This window comes from Mus musculus, chromosome 3, assembly GCF_000001635.26.
Source record: "Mus musculus strain C57BL/6J chromosome 3, GRCm38.p6 C57BL/6J".
NCBI classification, from domain to species: Eukaryota; Metazoa; Chordata; class Mammalia; order Rodentia; family Muridae; genus Mus; species Mus musculus.
Genome location: NC_000069.6, coordinates 119,182,333 through 119,204,705, shown reverse-complemented (window position 1 = coordinate 119,204,705; position 22,373 = coordinate 119,182,333). Strand labels below are relative to the sequence as shown.

Below are 22,373 nucleotides of genomic sequence, written 5' to 3'. Positions count from 1 at the left end.
GAATGGCATCCAAAGTTTGTTTCAACAGCATGGTTGGACCAAGCACTCCATAGTTCATTCCAGTCAGTAAGAAATAAAGTTATTTATTGCTATATTGATGAATGTTTCATTTCAAGAAAATCTCACATACTTATACTTCAAGAAAAATGACTAGATGCTGCTTCCACCTTTGCTTCTTGGGATGAAACATCTGGATTATCACACTTTCATTCAGGTGGCTCAGTTTTCCCACAGATAAATCAAATGATATAGGAATCAAGGGTTTAAAAGGATATACTCATACAATTTTAAACCCAGATTGAATATATTTATCTCTCAGTGACACAGTAGCTTATCAAAATTCAATGGATATACCATATTTAGATCGAAACTTAACCATAGAAGATGTCAGAAGACATTAATTAAAACACAATCTGTCAGCTTACCTTTGGAGACAGACCTGAGTTTGAACTTAAGTTCATGACAACTTTTGTTTATGTAGACTCTGTTGAGTTGCTTAATTAACTATCTGGAGGGTTTTTGGGGGGGGTATGTAAAATCATCCTAGTGATATCAACCTCATAGGGTCATTTAAATATTTTGACATGTAACCTATTCAATAATGTGCTACACAAATAAAAATCATGTTAACCACCTTGATGTTTCTGTATAGGTGTCCTCTGATTAAGTAGTTGGTCCTAGTGCTGACCACTTTTCTAATCACAGAAGTCTGTCAAAAATTTTCAAACACTACCAACAGCACATAGTAACATGTATCCTGAGATTTATAAATCCAGAAAGGATTTTTGTCCTGAAAATTCAAGATATGTTACTTTAAAAGACATTTGAATTTATATATAAGAGTTTGGTTATCAGAAAGTTTAATACAACTAAAACTAATAAGCTGCAATTGGTGTTCTCATAATATGATCACTGTTACTCTCTCAGAATGATATACACATATACACATCCCGCAAATAAACCAAGTCTAAAAAAATAATTATCTAGGTAATTGGGAATGGCACAGTCATTTGAAATCTGAAAGCCCACCCATTCCCACTCCAGTGACAAACCCCCAACAAGGCCACAGCTCCTAATTCTTCCCAAGCAACTCCACCAAGAGGAGGTAAGTGAGAGTTAAAGGTCATTTTATTCAAACCACCACACTAGGTTGAGTTGAACTATTAGACTCTTTAACCAGGTGGAGAGAAGGTGGTGTAACTATATTCTTTCCTGTCCTCTTCACTGAGCTCACTCTTCCCCTAACTTCTGCTTCATCTTGGTAGTCTCCACCTGGAGTAACACGTATCACCTGTCTATTGTCAAGGGTTTTCTATGCCCCATCCTTCAGGACCTATTGGTATATTGGAATTCATGTGGTACTGAGTCACTAGAGCCAAACACCAGGATATATGTATAAGAGAAGACTGGAAACCCAAACATACTCTGCACTTGACTCTGTAAGACTCTCAATGCACACTGTGACTGTGTTAAAGGAGGGGAGGCTTCACTGTTAGAGCTTAGCTCCACTGATGGTTGCATCTCTTCTCCTTATAAAGGGGTGGGTTCCCTTTGCACAGGGATAACAGAAGATAACTAAATTGAGAGCAATGCTCAGCAACTGTAACACTCTTCCCTACATTTTTAAGGGACTGAGAAACTACATAATTTTACTTGTAAGTACTGATTCTGAGAGAGGCATTATTATTCGGTGTGTTAGTGTCTCCACAAAGAAAAGAAAACATTGTATTTTACCGATCTGAGTTTATTTTTTACTCCTGTGTGTCTCGCATACCTGCTTGCTTTTCAAAGGAATACTGATATTCATAAGCTATCTTCCCAGGCACATACACTGGATTCTCTTTGCATAAGCAAGTGTTGGCTTTCAACACTTAACCTTTAATGGTGTAGCATAAGCCTTTCAATCTTCGGAGACTCCCAAACTGTGTTCTATTGGTTTTGAAGATTTAGCTCTGATTCTATTTATGAATATTTGCTTCAGACACTTGACCATGGGTAAATACTATTCATTTATCAAATATCCTAATTCTCTAACTTTAACACTGAGTATAGCTTGTCAATTTATTTTGGAAATAAGATGCTCAATACCACTAGTTTGTCTGCTTCTACTCTTCCAAAATGCTCTCCCAATGCAGCATCAAGGACATCACACTCCCAGCCCCTCCCCAACTCCCTAAAGGACCAAAGCCTTAGGTAAGGGGGGCCACTAATGGTACTCTAAAAAAGCCTTTTGGGCTCTTATGTATCCTCAACTCCATTTACTACACTCTTGGGTCACCCTGTGACTACTCATAAGCAAACTGTGACTGCATTTATGCAATAAAAAATATTTCCCTTCATCAATATCAAGTCAATTCAGTATATACAAAATAATCAGCAATATAAATCTTGAATCCAAAGAACTAAAGATTGATCTATTATTTTCTTCTGTCATCGAGCATTTGCTTCCAGTAGATTTAAAGATTCTCAGATGAAAAGAGGCAAGCATGTTTTGATAGTCCTTTAGTTGTGAAAGAATAAATGTGCCTGCTTCATGGAGTAGAACTGGGGAGCCCAGCAGTCCCTGATGCCCAGGGATTTTAAAAGAAGCATGGGTAAAGATGGTGAGGAATCTTATTCAAGTCATGCCTTTCTTTTTCTAACTTCCCCTTCCACTATTTGGTCTTCTTCTTCCTCATTTCCTTGGGGAATGGAGTGATTGATAGCCTAATCCAATGACTGTATTACAGCTGCCTCAGCCAGGACTCTTTTCCTTATCATTAGCAGTTAGCCTATGGTTAAATTCACAGCTCACTGCTTGGGACTGCCCCTGAGATTTCAGGGTCTGGCCTTTAGAAAATATTTAACATAAAACTGAAATCTTGACACACTGAGAACTCGGTTCTCTGCAAGGATTCATTAATTAATCCAATGTACTGTACAGTGTTCTGTATGAGGCTGTGACATGGTGAACCATTTCAGTGGCTTACAGAGATGTGTAGTTCTAAATTAAACAGTCGCTGACGTGTACCTACACTGATATTTTAGTGCAGTAGATATGCATGAATCTCTGAATATTTAAATTCAAGTTCTGACATTGACACAATACTCTCTAGCTTCACTTTCATAATAGAACCTTTTTTGATTAATTTCAGGCTTGACATATTCTTTATGATAAAAACATACACATGCAAGGGAAGAAATTTAATAATTCATTACCATTGCTGCAAAGTTAAGTTTTCATAACATGCTTGTCAGGGTCTTTTAGTTTACAAAGTCAATCAAATATTGTAGGAATCGATGCAGATATTAATTTATTTTCCTAATTTTCTACACACACACGTGCGCGCACACACGCACGCACGCACACACAAATTATCAGAGGATATGTGATTTGGTTGGCTCTTATATACTGTTTAATCATTCATCTGCAGGACAATGATTATTTTAAAATACTGAAGGGGAGACTATAGACCTTGGTCTGTGCTGTAAGCTTTCACCTTGCCCTGGTCTGCCTATGAGCTGGGAGCATCTGTGGTTATGGCAGCTGAGTCCCAGAAGAAAAAATATGCATCTCATAACTGCTACTCAGCTGGGATGTCAAGCCAAGGCAAGGCTATGCCTCCAACTCAACACCTGACATTTTCCTTCCTCTGCTTTGTTGCCATGACGCAAACATGAACAGTGAGGATTGGTGTAGGACAGGTAGCAGGCACGTTCACTGTCAAAAATCAATTATTAGGGCTCTGATCTCTTGCACAGACCAGTGGCAGTTAAACAGTAAGGCATGTGAGCTCCAGCAATGGTAGTACAATAAATGGGGGACTCCTAGTCAATCTACATGAGTATTTTCCAGGAAGCATTATTCAAATGAGCAGATCTCTATTGGTGAGTTTCTCTGGACCAAAGTGATTATTCATAATGAACATTGTAATTCAACATCTTTATTTGATGTCTACTTTGAACTGTTTTGTAAATACACTTCATACTCTTTTACCTAACTAGTCCTTGTAATTTGATCAGTTAAACTTTCAGTAATCTAAGTTTTATACAAGGAAATAACAGAACTTCGTTCTTTTTTTTTTTTTTTTTTTTTTTTTTTTTTTTTTTTTTTTTTTTTTTTTTTTGGTTTTTCGAGACAGGGTTTCTCTGTGTAGCCCTGGCTGTCCTGGAACTCATTCTGTAGACCAGGCTGGCCTCGAACTCAGAAATCCACCTGCCTCTGCCTCCCGAGTGCTGGGATTAAAGGCATGTGCCACCCCGCCTGGCTTAGAACTTTGTTCTTATATTTGTTTTTTATATACGTGAAATGGGGCTGGGAGTAAAATGGAGAATATAATGGAATTCTCTCTTCTAATTGATTCCTTGTTGCATGATTCATCAACACATTGTTTCCTAAATTTTATCATTACCTATTAAATTATTTTAAACATTTCAGTGTTAAAACTTTTGCTTTTATTGATGAGGATGGTTACAATAGATAGTTTAAATTTCATGACGGATAGTAGGCGTGTTTTTCTAAGGCTTTTATGCATCGGTAATCATGTGATTGATACATTTAAAAAAATTCAACCCTTTAATGACTACTTCCTAATAAAAAATACCAACACTGTATTTTATGATGTAATTGTGCTATGTAATATAAGGTCTTAAAGTGATCTGCCAAAATCAGTAGTATCTTGTATGTTTGAAAAATGTTACTTAAAGAAAAGGATAACTAAAACTTTTGAGTTTCCAATCTATTGTATGTTTTACTGTCTTTCCAGCTTTACACAAATAGTTACTGGCACACCATCATAATAAACTTAAGTTTGCGATGAAGTAAGCTTACACTGCATTTGTATTTATGAAGTATCCAGTGACAGTATGGGCTCCGCTAAGTTATATCAACCCTATAGTTTGGCCTAAGTAACTATCTTTAAAACCAGTGTAAGTTCTATATTCAAAGTGAAGTTAATATTCAAAGTCTTGGACTGGTTAGATGGCTCAGAATAGGGAAAGGCATGTGCCACAAAACTTGGGTGCCTGAGTGCAATCTCTGAGTCCTATATGGTGAAAGAGAACAGACTTTTTCAAGTTGTTCTCTACTCTTCATGTATGCACTATGGCATGATTGTTCCTATACACACACACACACACACACACACATACACCCCTAGCTCCTTGGGTGTTAATACATGAATTAGCTATGGATATAGCAAGATTTCTACCTATATTTTAGAAATAAGAACATTACTTGATAACAACTTAAGAGTATTTTTCTATACTATCCAGAGAAAGGTGGAGAACAATTACTGTTTACAATCAATTAATTCTTCTTACACTTATTTATTTATGGCACATTTAGGGCCAGGGCTTGAATGCTACTGCACACATGTGTGGAATCTCTTTTCTACCATGTGGGTTCTGGGCAAATGCCTTTTTCTCTATGTGCCTTCTCATTTACTTATGTCAATAATTTAAACAGAAACACTTGTAAGTTAAGGAGCTTAATCAGTTATCCTAATTTCAAAAGACAATATTTTTTTTAATTTTTAATATTTTTTATTACGTATTTTCCTCAATTACATTTCCAATGCTATCCCAAAAGTCCCCCATACCCTCCCCCCCACTTCCCTACCCATCCATTCCCATTTGCATATTAAACACAACTTCTTCTGATTCCATCCTCACTGTTTAATCACCTGATCTACAATCCAGCCTTTTATATACTCCTACAAGCATGAGTCTTGCTGGACGCTTGTTTCATGATTGACTTTCTGTTTATTAAGTCATCCCTCTATTGAGTTAAGATCATGACCTTGAGCCCCATCTACATTCTGATTCCATTCATCGAAAGGTAGGTTTGGAAAACATGCAGGATTTAAAAAAGCAAGCCTGAGGACCAGTCCTTAGAAATGAGTACAAAATCCTTCTCCTGTTGTATTTTAAATGGGAACAAGCAGACATTATCTAAATTACAGGCCTACTGACCCCTTTTGCTTAAGAAATGTACTTTTGTCTCAACATTATAACTGCAAAGGAATTTGACCTATGCCACAATAAAACATATTTCATATCTATATCATCTATATCTATATCTAATTTCATGCATGTACACTTAAGAAAGAAATAAACCAATAACACTTATTACAGCTCTATGCAAAACATTGCAGAATTTGCCCCATTTTTTTAAATTGGCAATTGCAAGGGTCAGAGAGATTAAGAGCACATATTGCTCTTACAGAGGATCTTGGTTCCGTTCCTAGCGCCCATGTCAGGAGGTTCACAAAAGTCTGTAATTCCAGCATCAATGGATCTTAGATCTTCAACAACTCTATAGCCACTACACTCAGGTATGCAGCCTAATGCACCCACACATGATCAAAAAATAAAATGTTAAACTATGTTGATTATCATCATTAAACGTAATTCTACAGCACATACATGATTAGAATACAATATTTGAAAAAAAGTGCTTTAGAACCAAAAATAATCATGCGAGAAACAACTCAATTTGATTGACATTCCTTAGCTGAGTCTGTCTTCCCAATGGACAGTACTGACCTTTGTTTCGTAAATGGAACATACTACAGCCCCTAATCCCAGGACTCCGGCATCTCTGAAGAAAGGGTTTAAGAGCCAGAGGCAGGAGTTAACAATTACAAGGAAACAGGAAACAGGGTCTTCTTGACACAGCAAAGCAGCTGCATACATGAATTTTCAATGGTTACAAAAGCATGCCCCAAACCTGTGCCAGCCTGAGGCAGACCAAATTCCAGCACAAAGAGGCCACATGACAAGAAACCCTACCACTGGCCCAGGAGCTATGGGCAATTGTAAGTTTTGGGGGGAGACAGACAGACACACACACACACACACACAGAGAGAGAGAGAGAGAGAGAGAGAGAGAGAGAGAGAGAGAGAGAGAGAATTTTCTCTGAGAGTAGAGACCCTGGCAAGTGGACCATGATCCAGTGGAAGACTATACTTTCAAGAATTTTTAGTCTGGATAGACTAAATCTAGATATATTTTTCTTTTTTAAAAAAAAATACAAAGTGTTGGGTGGTTTGGGGGTGCAGAGGCCATAAATAGGATCAAAACACATTTTACAAAATTCTCAAAATAATAAAAATTTTAAAAGGAAGAATACTTAATTATGGCCTAAAATGATGGTTGAACACAGGTATGTTGCTCTTGTAGAGGACGTGAGTGTTCCCAGCACCCATAGCTGGAGGCTCTCAACCACGGAAACTCCACTTTCAGGGGTTAGATGACCTTTTATAATCTCTTCAGGCACCTGTACTCACTTGAATAAATCCACACTTAGATCTACATCCACAGAATAAATAAATAAATAAAACATTAAAAGAAATTTAAAGAGGAAATTTGAAATATACCAGCTAGATATCTTTTCTCTTAAAAATAATATTTTTAGCAACACATAACTTCTATTTCCAATTCCAGAAAAACAGATTTGGAACAAAATATAAAGCTTGAATAATGAACTGGGTAATATATTGAAAGCACCCTTCTCTGGCAGAATAGTTACATACTGCTAGGTGGTTACTTCAAACTATTATTCATCTCTTCGTGGTAAAACTTCAGGTCAAATGGTTGTAAAAAGTGACACTATGGTGTTTTGGAAAAAAAAAAAAAACCTGAGGAGATACTAGCCATGTGTGGCACCACTGTTTTTAATCTTGTAGAAATATCCAGCATACTTTGTGTTGTTTTCTACATTCGAGTTTGAATTTTTGACAACTACGTCTAACAGAGCAGCAAAACAATTTAGCTGGAACTTGAAAGCAGAATATTGGGGTTTTTTTTTTAGCAGTTTTACAAGGCTAGGTTTTGTATGATGCAAGCTGAAGATACGGTGTTATAGCATTTGCTTTGGCCCTAGAACATCTTATCATTACCAGTTTAAGCTGCTTTTCTGTTACTATTTCTTTTCAACTATAGCGAGCATTTCTTTAACGGAGAAAGACTGTATTCATTTTGTCCATATGGAAAAAGGCTATTTTCAAAACAAATTGTGTAGTGTGGATGAATTTAATATAGAATCTATTAGAAATGAGGGACAGCCCCTTAAAAATGTGAGGGATATTTTTGTTGTTTAAAATGAGAGTTCCAACCCCAGCTTAGCCGAGCTTATAGCCCAAGCGAATATTTATATATGTATTTATAAATCTCAGAAATGGAGTTTCCTGAAAATGCTAACAGGCCCTGAGGTACAGCTTGTGTTCAGTGTATGTATGCTTAAAGACTGAAACGTGAAAGATTCTTTCTAATGCGGTAATTTCATAGTTTTATTAGACTGAGTTATAGCAGGGGAAACTATTCAGAGATTGCAGTTTAAATGAGAAAACGTGAATGGTGTTACTTATATAAAATACTACCTCAATAGTTCTTTTATTAATTTTTAATGCCCAGCACCCTCTGTGACCTCCTTTATTCTCTTGCTGTCAACATGACAGGCTGGAAGAAAAATTGAAATGAGCTGATAGAAAATGTAGCATACGTTAAGGCCCAACTCCAGAGTCCCTTGACTCTTTCCAGGGCCCTTGCTAACACAGCCTGTGCTATTCCACATTATAGTACTGGTTACCGCTCTGTTTGATGGTACAGGGGCTAAGCAGGAGCTGCAGGGTCAGTCTTCGTCCTTCAGATACGGTGGCTCAAGTCTTCAATTAAAGGCCTAATATAGCCCATGTCCTTGTCCTTTTCCCTTGCTCCTGGATAGGCTTTAACCTTGCAGCAGACTTCTCTCGGCACTGCAAAGGCTCTGGCTGTCCATCCTGCCTCTTCTGAAAGTGCATTTTGGTATGATTCAGCAATGCCTTTCTTGAACCATTCTTTTATGTATATTTACCAATTTCCTCTATCACCAAGGAAACTAATCCCCATATCAGTACAGTCAAGAACCTCCCGGCATTGTCTCTGCAAGGCCGAGTTCATGTTGTCACAGCAACAGAGTGTGGAGGGCAACAAGACCAGAAGGGACCTTGGAAGTAAAGTTCTCTCTCTTTTTTCAAGTGCAAGTGGAAGAGGATAAGAGAAAACACATGCAGAAGTGTGGAGTCAGACCACTGTATCATCAGCTGAAACGAAACACTGGGCTTTAATGGTTTGTTCTGAGTTGCAAAATCACAGTGTTTTCAATACAACATATAATATTAAGAGTCTAGGAAGGATAGAAACTGATTTAAGATTATCGAAAAGGTATTATATTTGAGGAACTTTTTTTCCTTCAAAAGCCATGGTGTTAGCTTTTAATAATAAGGGGCAATGTAGCCATGCTATTGAGAAACTCTGAAGAAAGCAGAGAACAGAGGAGAAGGAGGAATCATGGTCTTTTTCTGGTACTCTCTCATCTCATCCAGTAGTGATTGGAGACTCATAGTTAATTTGTCCTACCATAACAGGAAGAGTTATCAGTAGCGAGTTATGTAAGAATATTAGATCATAGGACACATGACACTCTTTATTGTTCCTACTGTCTTGACTTCTAGCAAAGTCTGAAGAAATAGAATGGAAAGAAAGAGCCAAACCCACCTGACACTCCTCCATATGTAGTCCTCCTTCCAATGCCCACAGCAGGCCAGGGTGTGCCATCAGCTTTCAGTCCCATCAGACCCGAGACGGTGTTGGTGGCTGTTACACCATCTGCTCCACCTATGAAAAACATGAATATCATCTGTAGATCTTGAAGAAAGAGTAGTTGAAACCCATTCAGGCCCATGCAACCCAGAATTTCTTAACCTCAAACCTCTACATTCATGTCACTATTCCAGGTATGCTTGCGTGTCAGATGTGTTTTAAGCTTTAGTTACTATGGCTTCCATTTCATAATTATTAGATGGGTGTTTTGATGAAAAGATTTTCCAACCAGTGTGAGTTTCTGGGTAATTTACAATGTCTTTGCAAGTCAGGGTGCTGTTACCGTGGAATGAAAGTCCAATTGGTAAAGCTTTCTCATGACTACATTGAACAGATGCTTATAGTGAAAGCATGTAAGACATTGATTAGGCTTCCTTCTAACAAATGCAAGGGTCACATAAGTAATCTCATTGTGCATGTGGCTGTATTTTTTCAGCCTTATGACAGATGCAAAAGCTGTTACTTAGTTGGTACATGCTGACATCCTTAACTTTTGAGGTCTCTGCTGGGACTGTAAATTTGTTTCATATTTCATGCGTGTTAAGATGTATAAAACCAGGTATATGTCTTATAGATTTATGAAATCAATTAATACATTTTAATGTTTCTTTAAAGATGAATATGGGCATAATATGTATATGTGGAAAGGGTGTACTTCAGCATAACTACACCACTGTGGAAGCATTGGTAACTGGAAACTGATAACACTCTCGGCTCTTACCTTCCTTTGCTGCTCTTGCGATGCTTACAATATCAGTGACATTTGGGGTCAACTTGGCAAAAAATGGAACCCGAACAGCTTGCCTAACCCAGCGACAGATGTTCCTCACCAGCTCTGGATCCTGTTCAAATAGGTCAGATAAAAATAGAACCTAATTAACTAACTGTGATCAAAGTGTATCCCGAAACAATATCAAGGCAGGGCATGTGCAAGACAAGTGAAGTTGACCAGAAACTGCCTGATACACTCTGCAGATTCCCCGTCAAAGCTCATTCAGTACAGGGGTAATCCAAATCCATTCTGGAGAGGTTGAATTTCTCAATGGAGTCTTTGGAAAATAAAATTATGAAGAAGCAAATGGGGGGAAACTGTCTCATTTCAGTTAAATAGTCTCAGGAGCACAATATAAATGTGTGGTTCTAAGTTCAGGAAACACAATAGAATTTCTAGGATCTTCCTTAATGGAAGCCTAAAAAAATATATTTGAACTGTTGAGTGGTATCCAGTATGAAGTGTGTTATTTTCACTACAGATGACTCTTGTTGAAGTGTATTCAAAAGAAACTCAGTGACTTGATCATCCACTTGAATGCAATTTACACATATGCTAAAATGGGTTATCAGCCTTGGCTTGCACATGAGCTGCTCCGTGATGTTAGCTTGCTTCTCTAAGTGTTACCAAGAAAAGAGAAGGGGTTCAATACTCTTTTCTTTGAAAGGATTGATCAAGTGACAAAAAGAAAGGCAATATCAAAATGCCGCTTTTTAAAAACAAGAAACAGACATTTCCCTATTTCTATTTTCTACGGTTTTTCAAGCTTTTCTTTTCTCCTGGGACAAGTATTATTGAGAAGTGTATACCCACCCTTCCCATTGACATAACTTTTGGTAGTAATTTCTTTGATTTCAATACACTCAATAGTTTTTTATTATTATTCATTATGTTGAATGCAAAATTTATTCCGACAGGCACTGATAACATGCTTAGATAAATTTCCTTAAAATATGCAACAGTAATTCATTATTGAACTTGGTAATATTATCTTCGCAAGTTAAAATTTTTGGATACAAAAGAAACCAGAAAATACAGACATATATTTAACTATAAAGTAGTCAGCAAGTATCTCATTTGTAATTAGTGTTTTTATGTATTTTAAAAGAAAGTTGTTTTTGGTATTTTAACCTTTTGAGTTTGTCTAAAATGAACAATTTTAATGTTATAACCTTAAAAAAAAAAACCTTTTCACTTGGTTTTAGGATGCTTTGATTTGTCACTCAACATTGCTCTCAAAAGTATGTGTTTATATGCTGAGATATGTCAGCAAGATCATTTCTGTTGATTGTTATTTCAGTTGAACCAAACTCAACACTTTCAACAAGAAATCTTTGGCATAGCTTGTTCACTTTTCAGAACAGTAATTTCTTCATTAAACATAAATATTAAAAAGCACTATATGGAATGCTCTGTGGGGCACACTGTGCATTATGAATAGTAAAATCGGGAGACTTAGCTGTACAAATTCTAACTCATGAAAATGGAGATCTGCCCTGGCCCATGCAATGTTCATGAAATATTTATGGCCACTGCATCGGTATTGTGATGGCAGTTGCATCCCTGCGACTTTCATTTCTAAGTTATGAATTTCCATGGGACTTAGCCTAGAAATGACAGTAACTCCAGATGATATGAATTGCATGTATTCTATGACAGTGCTCTTTAAGGTAGAATTGGACAATAATTTAAAGATCACTTGAATAGCCTAATATACAGAAGGTAGCCTGGTATGAATTGCAAAAACATATTTTAAATCTTATTTGGTTCCAATAGAATAAACACTAATAATCTGATAGAACTTCTAAGTGGCTTTCAAGACTATTGATCACCATGTATTTATAACTTACTTTGAATATTTGTCAGAGATTTTTTTCAGTTTGATTTCTATAGGTAGACTCCTTAAGCGAGTGTATAGTACTCACTATTTGGAAATTTGGGATTTGTTCAAGTGTGTTTAGTTTCCTAAAAACATACAGTTCATCACTGGAAAGAGAGGCCCATTGGACAGGCAAACTTTATATGCCCCAGTACAGGGAAACACCAGGGCCAAAAAGGGGGAGTGGGTGGGTAGGGGAGTGGGGGTGGGTGGGTATGGGGGACTTTTGGTATAGCATTGGAAATGTAAATGAGCTAAATACCTAATAAAAATGGAAAAAAAACCATACAGTTCTCTTATAGGTGTGATTGCATCAAATTATCTTTCTGTATTTTGAGATTGCATAATTTGACCTTCTTAAAGTTCTGTGGCATTGATGTATGTACTTATATACATTTGTCTTTTAATCTTCAACATAACCTAAGTCAACTAGTAATAATCAGCATAGCTAGCTAAAATCTGAATTAAATTCTTGAGAAATTTTAAGACATTTTCTGGCCAACATTATTATGTAAATATTCTAATACAAGACAACAAAAATTCCGCGATTGATAACATCATCAAATAATGTTATCTATTTTGTGCACTTAAGTAACTTCATACTTTCCTCATTTCCTCACATGTTTGATATAAAATTTGGCTTTAAATAAAATACTATATCTTTGTCTGTGCCTTAATGTTCTCGTTTTTCTGATAGCTTTTTAATAGCTTTGACTTTCCTAATGATCCAGGTTTTCTGGTCTTATTTACATATTTTCTAATAATTTCTCCCACACTACCAAAATAGGAATAGTTATTATTTTATGTTAGAGAGAATTCAATAGCTAATAAGATCAGAACCAACAGAAATAAAACAAAAAGAAGACCTTCAGTTTCCTGGAAACCAAAACACAAGTGTTTTGGCAATGGAAGAAGAAATAACTGAAAATTTTGTATAGTATCTATTACCAAAATTGTCTTAGCTTGTGCTATGGCTGCTGGTAGTCATGTACCTTAACTATTACAGTCAACCTAACATTCTACAGTAGGCTAAACCTCTCACTAAGCTGGGAAGATCTCTAGCCTTAATAGACCCCAAGGCTACGGATACTGTAAGATGACAACTGAAAAAAAAAAAGGATTCCGCCTTTGCTACAGGTCACCCAGGAACCACTTCCATGGATTAGTTGGATATATAGACTTGTGACTTTGTCCTTTGTCTAGAAAAGGTCATGTTTCCTCTTTGAATATGAGCATTTGTTTCTGGACTTTAGTAACATCTATTTGCCTTGGGATAAACACATCCTTGTTTTCTAAAAAGAGAAAAGAAAAGAAAAGAAAAGAAAAGAAAAGAAAGGGAAGGGAAGGGAAGGGAAGGGAAGGGAAGGGAAGGGAAGGGAAGGGAAGGGAAGGGAAGGGAAGGGAAGGGAAGGGAAGGGAAGGGAAGAGAAGAGAAGAGAAGAGAAGAGAAGAGAAGAGAAGAGAAGAGAAGAGAAGAGAAGAGAAGAGAAGAGAAGAGAAGAGAAGAAGAAGAAAGAGAACCTTGGTGTACTTTTGTTTCTTTAATAGCCATTAAAATGCAGGCTTGGGTCAGAGGAGATGACTCAGTCATTGAAAGCATTTGCTACACTTGAAGACTTCTATAGTTCAGTTCCCAGTGGCAACACTGGGCAGCTCATCACTACCTGTAACTCTAGCTCCCAATGATCAAAATCCCTGTTTAGGCATACAGACACATATATACAACTACACACACACACATACACCACCACCACCATATAACTAATATTAAGTAAAACAATGTTATTTCTTGATTTAAGAACAGCCTGGTATATTTTATGATAGATAGAAGCATGGAGTTTAAAAAAATAATGTTTTATGAATCAGAAATCACTCTGAAGAAAATGGACAATTATCTTTTATAAAAAACAGTAGTTTACTATTTCACTTAACAAATCTCATAAACATAAAACCTAGTGGGATTAGGAAATTTTTATTGTTTTTTTTTCTATAGATAGTAACAATCCCAATTCCTGAAACTGAATTCCAAACTCAGTTTCAGGAGTACATGGTATTTCTTTGTGTAAACACACACACACACACACACACACACACACATATATACATTTTTATGTTTGTTAACTCTTTTGTTAGTCATATAAACAGCTGAAAATGCTCCAAGCAATATCACATCATCACATTTCCTTGTGGCAGACATAAAAGTGTCATCATCACCAGAAAGGCACTGGTGTCCTGAAGGGACTAGTGACAGGTATGGGGAGCAAATGATGCTTTTGAGGGTACCACATGAACCAAAGGTGACACAGCACAGTTTAGAAGTACTTCAAAGAGAAGAAGTACAGCCTACAGACACATTTGGCCCATCTGACAACTTTCATGGAAGCCAGGAATGGCAATGTATGCATGAAATCCCAGCACTTGAGAGTCTTGAGGCAGAAGGACTGCCCTGAGTTCAGGGCCACCTTTGACTATTTAGTGTGTATCAGGCCCACCAAAGGCAACATAGACTCTGACTCAATGGAAAGACGGAAGACAGAAATAGAAGGAAGGAGAGAAGTATTCATAGAGAAGAATCTACTTTCACCCACAGTGTATTTCTCTTGGAGAATTAACTACAAATGACCAAGTATAGATGAGAAAATCTAAGGCTGCACTTGCACCTTGCATAGTTTTCACTGTGTAACAAGGACTGTAAGCTTTCCTTTCTAAATTAAGCGATGAACTTCTAATTCTAGTAACTGCAGAGTCTCTAGCTCTCTGCACATAGAACCTGCCCTTCCATGTCACAGGTCCTTGGGATGCCACCCCTGCTACTTGTCAGGCACTGGTTGCAGATCTCAGCAGTGAGACCTCCCCACACCACCTTTCAAAGAAAAGCACTCCAGAGTGAGGCTATGTGCACTTCTCAAGGAGCTAAAATACAAGTGAAGTTTTTGACTTGAAGAAACATTTCTCTCCAATTTACCCGGTAATTTTCAGTCTGTACAATTCTTTTCGAAATGGATTTCTTAGAAGATGGCATTTCAATGAATTCACTGAAAAATGTTACCAGTTATAAAATGTTTTCCACTAAGAAACTCCTAAGTCTTAATTCACATGACATGACAAGAGCTAGATAGCATTTTTATTATGTCTCCTTCTCTGATGGAGAGAACTGGGGCCCCAAAGATCAATCTGAGTGCTTATTTCATCGTCTTAATTTTCTTTCCCATTATCATGTTCTAAACCATCATCTCCTTTAGCAAAATTGCTCCCTAAAGTGAAATTCAGCAATCACTTGTAAGCCAGAACTATAAAAGGATCCAGCTTCATTTATACCTATGAGAGCAGATGTAAGTGTAAGGTAATAGGAAAAGAGACAAATTTATCTTTCTCTGTCAATAAACTAGGGCAGAGTTCACTGTTTGAGGTAAAGGGACCAGCGAATGCAAAGACTGTGTGTCGGCATGGAGACAGTTTGAATGAATTTATGTCTTATCATGTGTATTTCCTGAATTGTCTTTCTTACTTAAGCATTATCATAGTGGTACAGATATTCTTATGAACTACATCTTCGTAGTTTCTTATTAAAGTAATCATATGCTTAGCAACTTTCCAAAAATTCCATTCAATTTTACATTCAACAGGTAGAATGACTTCATCCCAAACATTTACATGAATGATGCTAGAAATTGTTTCAAAATTGTTCCACATTGGAGAGGAACCTAATATTGGTCCATTTATATGTGACTAAATAAATGTGTAGTGAATATAATCTAATAAGGGTCATCACAGACAAAAAGGAACAAACCAGGGAATCATGTCACAATTTAGCATCAATTAAAAAATATATAGTGAGTGAAGGAAGTGAAGGAGAGTCCATGCTACACGTGAGTCCATTTACATGGAATTCTACAAAAGAAAAATTATATCAGTGGGAAGCAGAGCATTGAATATTGAGCTCAAGACAAATTCCAGGGGAAGAATAACTGGGGAGTGGAATAGAGCAATGTTTGAGAGTGTTAGAAACATTCTGGGGAGTGATGTAACAAAGTGGCCAAAATATATCAAGCTCTATGGTTTAATGTGTTCATTGAATATACTGTGTGGCCATAATGTCATCTAAACCTTATAGTAGTTAAGGGGATAGAAAAAAAAAGAGGGAGGGGCTTCTGGGCATTGAGGATTCTATCCTTCTAGCAAATATTTGTTGACTACATCTCACTGCAGTTGGCCTGTGTAGAACACAAAATAAATAAAGCCAGAAGTAGGAGTAGATTTAGAAACAGAATTGAAATGATAAAGTACTTGATGGATGTAAAACGTCTCTAAAGAATATCAACATAGCACTTTGTCGTTTCAGATCATTTCAGAATATTTAGCCCAGCACTTGGTACATAGTAGGCTTTCACGAAATGGTGTTGAAATGAGAGAATTTACACTGCTAAAATCGACAAAGGCTATTAGAAAATAGCCTTTAATTTGAAGGAACTAGTATGATAAATTTATTCAGTTCAGGACAGCTTAGTTATTATTTGAAATGCCACACATTTGGGTTTGGCAAAAAGAAATTTAGGGATATATAAAATATAAACCCTATTCTTTAAACCTTAATAGTTTTATAAGATGCACATAACAAACACACGCTGAGTATAAACTGTAACATATATACAAGTGAGAATTTCATGTGTATATGTGTACATACACATATATTTTAGGCTAGTGGTTGAACCCAGGCCCCTGCACCTGCTGTGCAAGGGCATTGCCACAGAGTTCCACCTCCATCCAGTTATTTGTATGTTTTTTTTCATAGGATCCCTGTTCCTAAAGCAGCACAAAATACCACAAACATAATAGTGTAGTCCTCTTCTCAATATCGTAGCCATATGCTTATTATATACATATTAAATACCCCTCCCTTCAGTTACCCCATCTCTCTCCTTCTCTCTCCTTCTCTCTCCCCACATCCCTCTCCTTTTTCCTCTATCCCTCTCCCTCCCTCTCTCCCTCTCCCCCACACCCCACCTCTCCAAACTGTACTTTTCTTGTGCCTGGTTAGCATCCCCTATGGAAACTGCAGGGACACATGGAGGACCAAGTGTTCCATCCTTCTCAGGCCAGAATTGATTAATAAATGATTGTCTTTATAAGTATGTCCATATGTGTGTCTTAAATGTATTTGTCAGCATGGTTAAAAGTATCTCTTATTTATTTATTTGTTAATTAATTAATTAATTAATTAATTTAGAAATACAGTCCCTGTGACTATGACTTACTGCCATTTTTCTTGATGTCCCTAGTACAGCACTGCTCTGGCACTCTTGGCCTGGACACTTTCCATTTCCACTCTGTCTCTGAGGCTTGCAATTGTCCTCACAGGGGAAGAGTCAGCAAGCACACAATGTCTCCAGTTCTGACTCCTGATTGCCTGGGGTTCTTTGTTTGCTTCTTTCATCCTCTGTCATGACCTTCAGGTCCTCCCACTCACTTTCCACCAGCTCATTTCCTCTGTACTCCCAAATCACATTGCTAATGGTTATGAAGCTGGAGGGGGTGTGCCTATTCAAGACACCTACCTCTGAACACAGTTCAATGCACTCGTTTAGGGGGCAGGCTGACCCTCATGTTATTTCTATCACTATTCTTCTGTGCCATGCTTTGACTATTGCAAGAACCCCCTTTATGAATCAAAGAAACAAACTGGGATCAGACTCTGGAAGTTAGATGGGACATGCCAATTGCAATGTCAGTCGTTTTAATTATTAGGTGTCATCCATCTATCTTGGTGGTGCTGAGTTACAAACTAGGATATAAAAAGTGCTTAGAAAGTTAATGCATTACAGACACCATAGTTACAAATCTCACTCTCCTCAAATAATATACTGCCTTCGCTCTATGCATGTGTGAGCTGATGGTCTTTCATGGCTCACTCCTCCTCTACCTCAGTTTGGCTTTTGAATTGAGGTCAGGTTCTTCTAAGGGAGGACCCAGCCAATATCAGTACAATCATTCTACAAGTGACTACTATTTCTGTCCAACAGCCTGCTCTTCTAATAGGATATCAATGGCCTAATGCTTGCTCTGTATTGGGGTAGCAAAGAAGTCTGTAATCTTTAAACTCAGAAGATGCCCTGCATACCTGGGACACAAATAATTTTGTTTCTTATTCTGTGCTTTCAACTAGGACTAGTTCCCAACACACCTTTACCCTCCTTACTTCAACTTGGGACCAATTTTTGGAGGACTCAATTGCCAGTGTTGCCTATCATACTATTATCTAGAGTGTACTTATTAGTAAGGTGGCCCAATGTAATCTAGGGAAAACGATATACGGAGAAAGAGGTGATGTTCCATCTGCTGACAGCACCAGTAGGTGCTCAAAATTGTGAACCAGATGAGCTCAACTGAAACCCCAGCAGGCATCCTAATCACTGCTTAGAACATACTAAAAACAAAAACAAACAAACAAAAAAAGGCAGTGGGCAATAACGTGCAAGCAGATGCTTGCACTAGCATGTGTGGATTCATTTTGGATAAAGGGAAGTGTGTATTTACATGCATTAAAAAAAGGAGTTTGTATTCTGTGTTGACCTCAGGCAGCTTGAAATTTGTTTCCGTAATGCAAAGCCTCAATGTAAACAGTATAACAATTGATATTTTACACATCTGTTGGCATATTCACTCAGCTTATGTTTTCCTAAGCTCCAGTTAGAAAACAACCACAGGCATAAACTTCAGTATTGTTTCTAATCCCATATTGGTGTGAATGATTAACCAAACCAAGGAAGGATGCTGGTTTAACACAAAGTACAGTGCCCTGGAGCACCCACTGGGCTGATAGATGCATTTAGGATGAAGACAGTCTAGGGAAGTCATGCTTCTGTCCTGGGAACTTGATGAAATTCAAGCAAGAAGGAATGACTTCTGAGGCAATTTAAAAGAACATAGCAGAGCAAACTCCAACCCCTTGACGATGGATGGTGTCAGCTAAGGAGAGCGCATCCGTAGCAGTTCCTCAAGGAATTTCTCCCCACTGTTGCAGTGAGAGCAGAGCAGAGAGACCTAGATTGTTTCCGCTTGTTTGTTTTGCCAGCTCTTTGGACTGACTTCTCTCTTTGAGTTAAAATGAATGCCAGAAGTGAAGTGACCGTGTTAAGAAGACTCCGGGGTGAAATATGGGATGGGGAAGGTTTTGTTTTTTTGTTTGTTTGTTTGTTTGTTTGTTTTTGTAAGTGTGACATTTATAAGTTCTTGGCATAAAACTTGTAGATACCAGATTTTACTTAAACTTGTGAGCGGTCCTGAATCTATAGGTTTATTTATATGCCGTTGAGGTGCTGACTTTAAGAGTGCATGCCTTAAGGTCTGTGTCTTAGTCTCGTCTCTGTTGCAGTGATAAAATACCCTGACCAAAAAGAAAAACTTAGGCAAGCAAGGGTTTGTCTTATCTCATAATTTCAGGTTGTACTCCATCATAGCAGGGCAGTTAAGGCAGCAGTGACTTAAAATAGCTCAACATGTCACATCCATAATCAAGAGCTGCGAGAAATAAATGCATGCTTAGTAGTCGGTTAGCTTTCTCTAATCTTACAGGGTCCAAGGCCCTCTGCAGGGAAGGGTATTTGCCACAGAGGACTGTGTTGTCAGACTTCAAATAACCCAGTTAAGAAAAATCCTTCACAGCCATGCTCACAGGCCAACAAGATCTAGACAATAACTCACTGAGATTCTCTTATCGGGTGATTCTGAATTTTTGGCAAGATGATCATTCAAACTAGTCATTACAGTAAGCATAACAGCACATCTCTCTCTGTCTCTCTCTCTCTGTGTCCCTGTATCTTTCTCTGTCTCTCTGTCTGTCTGTCTGTCTGTCTCTGTCTCTGTCTCTCTCTCTCTCACTCTGTGTGTGTGTGTGTGTGTGTGTGTGTGTGTGTGTGTGTGTGTGGGTGTGTGGGGTGTGTTGGGTGTGTGTGTCGGGGGTATGCTATAGATAGAAGTGGTAGCTTGTTTCTAAAGTCTTCTCTATGTCAAGGAAAGAAAACGTGACGAGATCAGCCCATGATGAGTTTATTACTGACACACATGGAGGGATAGACGAAAGTGACAGAAAGGTTTTGAACAAGAAAGAAGCAGTGGTCTGTTCATCATCTCAAAGGACAGTCAGCCACTCTGGAGTCTCGCAATTCAGTTCTATTTTCCTTTAAGGTGGATGTCTATTACTTTAATGACTGGTAAACACAGTGCTGGGGCTGGAGAAAGGGTTCCATGGGAAAGAGTGTTTACTGTAGAAGTGGGAACAACTTAGGTCAAGTTCTAGCACCTATGTAAAAAAAAAAAAAAAAAAAGACAGACGGAATCACATCTGCCTATAACACCAGCACTGTAGGGTCAGAGGTTGGAGGCTCACTGGGGTAAACCTACCTCCTGGTTCTGTGAAAGACCACAAAGAACAGAGCATGACTGTCTGTGGGCCTATGTAACCCCAGAGCATCTGGAGACAGGGACAGAAACATAGATGGCTGAAACTTGCTAGCGTCCAGTCTAGCTCCAATTTATTGGGATGCCTCATGTCAAAGAAATAAGGTGTAGTGTGGTAGAGCAGAATATCCCATGTCTTCTTCAATGGGTGTACAGAGCTGGAGAGTAAACCTATGGGGTGTCACATGTGGGGCTGCTACTTTATCACTGATTGATATTGTCATTCCTCTTTTTAAAGCTCTTCATTTGAGATAGATAATTGACCTTGGCTCTGCAATCCCCATACCTCAGCTTCCTAAGAAGAAGGGACTACCATTCTAGAGCACTCCATTCCGGTTAAAGACGCTGTCTTCTCTACCCTCTAGCAACAGAAAAAAATAAGTACTTGAACTAAGCTTATCCATACTTACTACACTATACTCAGCCAAAAGCATTTATTCTACCACTGAAAAAGTGATAAGCATTCATGTGGTGGCATGTGGTGCAGTGCATACAAAGGCATCTAGAGAGACCCAGTGGTTGACAGAAGTCTGCAATTAGCAGGGAGATTCTTGGTAGGTTTCTCTAAACTCCTGTGGTTTCTGCCTTCTCCACTCTGTAAGACAGCTTGTGGCCAGAGTCTGGTCTTGTGATTAGGAGTTGGTATAGGCACTTAGCTACTATCCAGTATGGAAGAGTATGGAATACTGTTTCATACTCCATAAAAACCCGTTGATTTCTTTTGATTTAATCTCTAGCTGCCTGAGTTTAGCTTAGGATATATCTGGTCCAACAAATAGTAGTCAAGGTAACCAGGATACATATTTTCTGTGTCAGTTTGTATGTCAGATATACCTCTCACCACTTTCTCTTAGAAAGTAGCCATGGGGTTGGAAGACATCAGAGTAAAGCATCAACTTTGCCTTATAACAACAATGATCCCCTAGAACTGAAATATAATTTCACTTATGGCAGTGAAAATTTACTAGAATCAGTATAATATCTAAATGGCCTTTGGGATTTCAATGTGTCCCTATACCTCTGTAAGTCCTTTTGCATCTGAGCATTGTAAAATGAGCAAGCCCTCATGCAATTCAAAAGTCCTTTGCAGAAAGGAAGGAAGTATACAGGCAGATCCAGGGAAGCTTGATTTAAAATGTATTAAGAGTGGCTATGATTTCTTATAAGATGGATACATAGACAGAGGATGGTAATATAGCCCATAAGGGAAAATATCTTGAGGCACCGAAATTAAATGAAAATACGATCCCCTCTTCACTTTGAATACCTGCGTGATTACCAATTCGACAAGGATCTTTTATTTATCGAAACTCAACTTTACGGAAGTGCCTGAAGCCTGCATTGTTGATAAGACACTTGATGAAGCTTGCATAGGGGAAAACCATCTTCACACTGCTTGATATACAGAATCGCATTAGTGCTAAAACAGATGGGTATTTACTTGTGCCGTATCCAACACATGGAAAGTACCCAGAGACTGCTAAATTTAGTTTAAAACTTTGCTTTTTTTTTCCATTTAAAAAGGAGAACTGTGGTGAACTTTCCTGGATTACAAATTAACAGCAGCTAGATGTGGCAGGAGCTAATTATATGTTTCAATAATATAGACCAAGGACTTGCAACATAGGTAGCATGCTATTTGA

At 37.9% G+C, this 22,373-nt stretch overlaps 1 protein-coding gene across 1 annotated transcript in view; it reads right to left on the bottom strand.

Annotated features, from left to right (window-relative positions):
- Nucleotides 1-22,373, bottom strand: part of Dpyd (dihydropyrimidine dehydrogenase) — an 870,816-nt gene that overhangs the window by 228,219 nt on the left and 620,224 nt on the right. The window contains exons 17-18 of the mRNA NM_170778.3: nucleotides 10,344-10,464; nucleotides 9,518-9,637 (exon numbers count right to left, since the gene is read on the bottom strand). Coding sequence (NP_740748.1) covers nucleotides 9,518-9,637; nucleotides 10,344-10,464 — 241 coding nt within the window. The remainder of the gene's footprint in view (nucleotides 1-9,517; nucleotides 9,638-10,343; nucleotides 10,465-22,373) is intronic.